Genomic DNA, 7,957 nt, shown 5'->3' with positions numbered 1-7,957 from the left:
CTTTCTCTTTCTCTCAATGTATTTCTTTTAGTCAATTTTCTTTCCTTCAACTTTCATGGTTGAAATTTCTAAGTTTTTCTGGAGATAAGAACATGGCATTTCTTAATCTTTGCCACTGGAAATATGCTACTATTTTCAAAGCTTAGGAAGATTTTCTTTCAAAACAACCAATTACATTTCAAAAGTTGGTTTTACCCTTGACATGATTCACTAAAGTTGGTTTTACCCTTGACATGATTCACTAATTTTTATATGATACTTCCATTGTAGGGAGATTTTCAAACGTTTTTCTGCTACCACCCATGACAGAAGGATGTTCATGTGTGGGATACTCTCCCATGTATAGTAACAGAGACACGATTAGCATACTGAAGACAGACTATGGCTTTCCATACTTCCCATGCCACGTGTACATAATTTACTGTATGTAATACCACACTATTATAGGATTACAATGAATCCACTCCAATTTATTTTCGAAAAGTATATCACTCACAGATTGTATTATTTTAACCATTATTGGAATCATGTTACTTGCTCAAAATCTCTTAACTAATAGCAATGTATATGACCCAACATCACTTTTGGACTATGGGAGAACCAGTATTCTACACTATTTCCTTATTTCATGACAATTGTCTAATTTATTGGCATAATGTTCATAACAATCTCTTATCCTTTTAGCATCCATAAGACCTATCCTCTCTTTCATTACTATCATTGAAAATTTGTGTTATCTCTCTTTTTCCTTTCTGGCTAGGGAGCTTATCTGTTTTATTGATCATTTCAAATAAACAGTTTTTGGTTTCATTGAATTTCTCTATTATTTGTCTATTTTCACTTTCATTGATTTTTACTTTTATCTTTATTATTTCTTTCTTTCTGCTCATGTTGAGTTTCATTTCTTCTTTTTCTCATTTCTTAGTTGTTTTTCATTCTTTAAAGTATCTTAATGCTATAAATTTCCCTCTAATTTCTGTTTTACCTGCATCCCACAAGTTTTGATATGTAGCATTTTCATTATCATTTAATTCAAAGTAATTTCTAAATTTCTTATGGGAAAGTTAGACCCATGGGTTGTTTAGAATGTGTTGTTTAATTACCAAACATGTAGGGATTTCCAGATATCTATTTGTTATTAATTTTTAGTTAAATTCCACAGTAGTAAGAGAATGCAGTTTGTATAATAGTAATCCTTTTAAATTTATGAAACTAGCTTTATGGTCCAGAATGTGGTCTATCCTGATAACTATTCCATGTGCACTAGAAAAAAATGTATTCCACTGTCGTTGGGTGGAGTCCTTTATAATTGTCAATTAGGTCAAATTGATTGATATGGTTATGTCAAGTCATCTGTAATCTTTCTGTCCACCTGTGCTATCAATAGAAGAGTGTTGAAATCCTGAAGTATAATTGTGGATTTGCCTATTTCTCCTTTCAGTGCTATTAGTTTCTGCTTCAGCCCATTTTGAAACTCTTCTCCTCAATATATATATAGGTAGGATTCTTACATATGCTTGAGGAGTTTTTATCTTTATGAAATGTGCCTCTTTAACACTCCTAATATTCCTTATTGTGTAGTCTGTTCTGTCTGATAATATTGCCACTCCAGTTCTTTTTATCAGATTTATTGAGGTTTAATTTACATACAATAGATTCACCAATTTTAAGTATACAATTTGATAAGTTTTGAGAAATATATGCAGTTGTGTAACTATCATCGCAATCATGATATCCAACTTTTCCATCACTCCAGGAAAGTTACCTTCTACCTCTTTGCAGTCAATCTCTTCCCCCATCCCTGGCAGCTGACATGCTTTGTTTCTATAGTTTTGCCTTTTTTAGAATGTTATATAAAGAGAATCACAGCTATAAGTAGCATTTGAGGTGGGGTTTCTTTGATGTAGCATAATACATTTGAGATTCATCTATGAAGTTAGTTCCGTCCTCGTTATTGCTTAGTAATATTCCATTTTGTTTATCCATTTACCGCTAGAATAACACTCTTCCAGTTCGGAGCCACTATATAAATCTATTACAAAATGGGAGGACAAGGTTTTGAATGGAAGTGTGTTTTTATATATTTCTTTTGTTTAAATATCTAGGTGTGGTATTGCTAGATATGGTAAGACTAGCATTTGAATCCTGACAAAGATAGTCTTGGGCTGCCTTTCTTTAGTTGTCAAGCTTCCGATTAATGCTAGAATCAGTCCCAACAGTTACAAAATCATGATTCGTACTCAACACTGTACCAGGTGAAAGAGAGTACACAATAAAACCTTGATATCTATAGGTAGACATTTTAAAGCCTCCAGGCCTAATAGAGGTCACCTGTAGCCAGGAAACATGGCAAGAAAATTCACAAATGAAGTTCTGATCTTGATTGTACCGTGAGAATTTAAAAGTTTTTTTAGGTTAAGGTAAATAACAGTCTTTGAAAATGTCAACACGTGAAACTTTTAGCATAGCCAAATCCCTGTTTAGAAATCCATGTATACAATTCAAATACACTTAAGACATTCAAACACTCTATTTAATTGGCAAAAATTACTTAGGGGTACAGAGTTTTCCTTGCACACCTAAATGATTACTGTGCGTATGATCTGGGACTCGATTGATGGTTTTGTCAATTACTCGTCCTTGTGGTAGACTTCAGTATGCGTTTCAGACCAAAGTGGCTAGAATTACCTGCCCACCCCAGATCCCAGCTAAAAGAGAGACAAGTAGAGGAGCTCCAAGGAGTTGAGGACGCACAGGTAAAGGGCGCGGTTGGCCAGCAGAATCTGACATTTTAAATCGCCCTGCCCATCAGGGCCTCTGCTGCCTTTGACGGGTGGGCGAGTCAGAGGTAGGGGAGAGCTGGCTGGGCTTTGCCAGGCAGCGCGGGACGACGCCCCAGCCGCGGCCTTCACGGCGCTGAACTCCAGGAGCCCACTTGCCCATCTGCGCCAACGCCCCCGGCGCCCCCGGCGCAGCCCGCAGTCGGCCGGCAGGTGTGCGTGGTGCGCGCGCACGCAGTGCGTGCTGGGTGCGGGTCCCGCGAGCCGAGAGGCAGCTGGGCGCCTGGCGGAGGGTGGCTGGCTGGGTGAGTGTCGCCCTCCTCGCCTCCCCGCCTCCTTCTCTCCTCGCGCCTGCCGGGGATGCTCGCGCGCGGCGCCCCCTTGCCTGTAGGCTCGCGGCCCCGGGGGGCGGCGTGTGTGAGTAGCTGGGAGGGGGCCGCGAGGCGCTGCGTGGAGAGCTCGCCCGGGTTTGTCCGCCGCCGTCACCTGACTCGTCGGAGCAGCCACAGCTGAGGTGGGGGCGGGGATGGGGACGCAGCGCGGAGGGCTGGAGAGGCACGGCGGCGGGCGGGTGCGGCTGGCTCCTGGGGCCACGGGCGGCGGGCGCAGGGACCGCGGAGCTGAGGGCGGGGGCCGGGCCAGGGCCGGAGGCGGCGCGCCGCGGACACCGGGTCCGCTCGCGGCCGCTCACACCCACCCGACGCGACTTCCCTCGGCGGCCCGGGCTCCGCTCATCCTGCGGCGGGCGGCGCCGCTCCCGGGGCGGGGTGAGTACCGCCGCCCAGGCTCGGCCCCCTCCCCGTGCTTGGGCCGCGCGGGGATCCGGAGAGGATAATCCTAGGGCGCGGAGAAGGGCAGTGGCCGGGTGACAGCTCCGCGGCGCGCTCGAGGGCGGGCGGGGGGCTGGGCTGTCAGCCTGTCTCTGCTCCGCTGTCAGGAAGGGCGAGGCGCTGCGAGACGCCGGCGCCTCCGCGGAGCCCTGGGGCGGCCCCTGCGGCGGCGATTTGGGGGCGAAGGGAGGGGGTCCGGGCGGAGGGCCTCGGCGGGGCTTTGGAGACCGCGGTGAGGAAGGAAGGGGAGGCGGGCGCGTAATATGGCGCAACGCTAGGATAATCTCTGCCACGACCGAGGGAGGACGAGCCAGTTGCTGCAGCAGCGCGAGGAGGAGGGAGGCGGCCAGGGCTTGCGTATGCTATCCATTCTCCGAAGCCTGCGGGCTGCTAGGAGGAGACGCTGCGGCTGGGAGGCGAGAGGTGGGCACACGGCGGGCGCGGCGCCCAAGGCATAACCCCGACGCACGCGGGAGCTGGTCTGGCACCCGAGATAGCTTGCAGGGGAAGTGCTGATGGACGAGGGGGGGGGGGGCGCGGAAGGGTGAGGCGGGCAGCATCCGGGGGGAGGGGAGTGGGGGGGGGTCGGTCGGGGACATTGGCACGATGCTGGCACCGGACTCGCGCTAGTCTCGCTCAAGATCTCCTAGACCGCGTCGTTCGAGCGGGGCTTAGCGCGGTGCTGGCTCCGGGGAGGTGGTACCGGGGCGGGAAGGAGAAGAGAGCCGCCATGCGGCTGGAGGAGGCAAGGCCTGGGTGCTCAGAGGGTCGGGTCTGCGGCTTAAAGCAGGACCATCTCCCCCTTTTTCCCGCAGAAGAGGAGGCGGTAGACGCGGCCGGAGAAGATGTCGGGCCAGACGCTCACGGATCGGATCGCCGCCGCTCAGTACAGCGTGACAGGCTCCGCTGTAGCCAGAGCGGTGTGCAAAGCCACCACTCATGAAGTGATGGGCCCCAAGAAGAAGCACCTGGACTGTAAGCATCTCTTTATATAAGTGGGACATGCGCACGGCCGAGGCGCGGTGGGTACGGGCGGCGCGGCCTGCGCTCTCGGTCGATAATGCTGCAGCCTTCCGACCTACCAGCGGGGCTGCCCCTGGGCTCGAAATCTCCCACCGTGGAGGTGTCGCCTTGGGTCGGCCCTGAAACCTTGTCTTTGAGCCATTTTTTTCTCCTGTTGACCTCCAAGGTTTTGCTGGAGAAAAAAAAAAATTATATATATATATAGATTAATAATTTGATACCGAGAAATTGTAAATTCAGGGTTAGGCGCTTTTCACCTCTTTTTTTTCCCCCCCTTTCTCCACCCCCCCCTTTTCCAGTCCACGTTAGAGGAAATCAGGGGTTACACAGTAACCCCAAAAATGGATTCATGGAAGGTCAAATTTATCACCCTAGTTGTTTCCTAAATACATTTTGGGTAGTTTTAAAAGAGTGTCATCTTTTTCGGTGCTGCTGCTGAGATTTGGTGCTTGAGTGTGTGTTGTATGTCACCACACCAAACTGAAATAAATTCCAGCTCTTGAATGAGGAAATTGCACATCATAGATAATGGAGATTTCATTTTACCCATCCTGGCACACTTCTTTGTCCCATTCTCAGGAGCTGCTGGGCAGAATGGCCATGCAGTGGACACAAAATGGATGTGCTTTCCCAGCCTTAGAGATGGTGCAATTTTAGATGAAAACATTCAACTTATAATTTTTTTTAAAGTATTGGTTTTTTGATGGGAAAAGGCTTTAATCTAGTTTGGAATCTATATATTTCTGAAGTAAATATTTCATTTGATTAACATAGTAAATGTTTAGTTATTGAAGGGCAAATGGGGACACTTAGAAAAAGGCTTTCACCTGCTTTGAGTAGTGAGGTTCCTTATAAGTAAGGCTACATCAGAATATATTCTGTAGTTGCTGTTCAGTCTTTTGGGACCTGTTTAGGATCTGTCCTGCTGTGGCGTTCGTTTGTAAAGGTCAGTGCTGGCATGAAAGACACAGGCAGGTCTAGCCATACCCATTTCCCATCTGGCTTCCTTTGCCCATTTTCTGGTTTTCTTATGCTTGAGGCCTTCCCCAGTGTCTGCCTTGTGCAGCTGAGAAAATGGCACCACTGTTAGAATTGACTCTGGTCCTGTTACCTGTTTAAGCAAAGCTTGATGAAGCTTACAGCTGGATATTATTGTAAGGGTTCTCCAGCCTTGCGAACCTGTTGTCTCATAAAATTGAATAATTTTGCTACTAGAAGCTTGCCTGAGGGGGAAACACCATTACTCTTTCCCTGAGGGAATTTTCAACAAAATGTGTTGATTATGGTATCGTGTGTTATACATGCAGTACAGGGTGAGAGAGGTGGCCACGGCCCCTAACAAAAGTGGAAATTATAAATTCATGACCAGCTCGTTTTGCTGCAGCGTGCTGAATCATTTAGCCATCTTTGATCAGTTTCCCCAACTCTGGAAGGATGATTCATGTTTTAAAGGTAGGTGTAGGTGTAGCAAATCCTCATAATAAAAAAGCTATAGGTTATGGATTTGCTCAATGGTTTGAAAATGATAGATCGATATATTGATACATTTCAGAGAACACTTACAGGTTTGAGCATTTCATTAAACATGATTCAGATAAAGACTGACTTTTCCATATCTAGATAGTCACCTTAATCTTTAGATCTTGAAAAGTCTTTTATAAACTTTCCAGGTGGGAGGTTTTTCAGTATCTCCAGCATATGTTAGTGAGTGAAGTGATTCTGAAGATGTGGAACACAGGGGGAAGATTCCTTATTTAAGGAAAGCAGCGGAAGTAGGAACTGGTATTGAGTTAAGAACACGGATAATCATAAGAGCTAAACATTTATTGAGCAGTTACTATATGCTGGGCACTGAGCTTTACATTATTAATTTATCATCACTTAAAAGGTTCGGGGAAGGTAATTAACTTTCATACCTTTTAACCCCTGCACTTAACTGCCATCTGTGGTTTATTTAGTAATATTCTCTAACAGAGAGGGGGGAAAAAGGGAACCAAGTGAGCCTGAATGGTCTAATCTTCAGAATACCCATCCTGTTTGCATGGCTTTATGTGAAATTGAGCATCACAGCCCCACACACTGACTGTAATTTCTATGATATGCGTGCAAAAATGTTAATTCTGTCATTTAAAAAATGAGCAAAAGCCAGGCACTGAGGAGTATTGGTCTTTCTTTTTAACATTTTACTTTTCCAATAAGACATAAAATAAATTATCTTCACTTAAAGCCAACCTTAGGGTAGAATTTGGAAAGATAGGTATCAAGTTACTGATATGTCCTATTTTAAGAAAACATGATATGGAAAGTCTGAACATATAAATAATGTTGTATGTATATGTACTGCAAGAGGGGATCTTTGCACAGAATTCTTTGTAGTGTTCCTTTAAGTAACAGTAGACTACCTTAGTAATTTATTCACAGGTGTTCCAGTAACACACCAGTTTTAAAAGTGAGTTACACCAGTTATTAAAACATGCAAACATATAACTAAGTTTCACTATAGGCACTGAAATAATCTTAAGTTTATTTAGTTTTGAAAATATTAAATACTAGTTAGGAGGAAAAGAGTGCAAAATGTAGAGTTGGGGATTTGAAACCAAAAAAGTTTTGTTTTTTTTTTAAATTTCTCTTGTAAGTTTATTTTCAATATTCATAACGAAGAGCTTCCTGTTGTTTAGCTGGTATATAGGTCTTTTTTTTTAACATCTTTATTGGAGTATAATTACTTTACAATGGTGTGTTAGTTTCTGCTGTATAACAAAGTGAATCAGCTGTACATACACGTATATCCCCATTTCTTCTCCCTCTTGCGTCTCCTTCCCACCCTCCCTATCCCACCCCCTTAGGTGGTCACAAAGCAGCGAGCTGAGCTCCCTGTGCTGCTTCCCACTAGCTCTCTATTTTACATTTGGTAGTGTATATATGTCAGTGCTACTCTCTCACTTCGTCCCAGCTTACCCTTCCCCCTCCCTGTGTCCTCAAGTCCATTCTCTACATCTGCGTCTTTATTCCTGTCCTGCCCCTAGGTTCATCAGAACCATTTTTTTTTAGATTCCATATATATGTGTTAGCATATGGTATTTGTTTTTCTCTTTCTGACTTACTTCACTCTGTATGACAGACTCTAGGTCCATCCACCTCACTACAAATAACTCAATTTTGTTTCTTTTTATGGCTGAATAATATTCCATTGTATATATGTGCCACATCTTCTTTATCCATTCATCTGTCAATGGACACCTTAGGTTGCTTCCATGTCCTGGCTGTTGTAAACAGTGCTGCAATGAACATTGTGGTACATGTCTCTTTTTGAACTATGGTTTT

General features: G+C 44.8%; 1 protein-coding gene across 10 annotated transcripts in view; it reads left to right on the top strand.

The window, feature by feature from the left end:
- Positions 1 to 238: 238 nt before the first annotated feature.
- Positions 239 to 7,957, top strand: part of SNAP91 (synaptosome associated protein 91) — a 158,263-nt gene continuing 150,544 nt past the window's right edge. For 3 of the 10 annotated variants that reach the window (XM_082405850.1, XM_082405857.1, XM_082405858.1), the window contains exons 1-2: positions 240 to 3,085; positions 4,426 to 4,585. In XM_082405850.1, the coding sequence (XP_082261976.1) occupies positions 4,456 to 4,585 (130 nt within the window). In that variant the 5' untranslated portion in view covers positions 240 to 3,085; positions 4,426 to 4,455. Of the gene's footprint in view, positions 3,086 to 3,308; positions 3,548 to 4,425; positions 4,586 to 7,957 lie in introns of those variants that run through there. The other 7 variants (XM_082405854.1, XM_082405853.1, XM_082405852.1 and 4 more) reach the window with 4 other exon arrangements.

This window comes from Balaenoptera borealis (assembly GCF_965194805.1).
Source record: "Balaenoptera borealis genome assembly, chromosome: 9".
Taxonomy (NCBI): Eukaryota; Metazoa; Chordata; class Mammalia; order Artiodactyla; family Balaenopteridae; genus Balaenoptera; species Balaenoptera borealis.
This window is presented reverse-complemented; position numbering and strand designations above follow the sequence as displayed.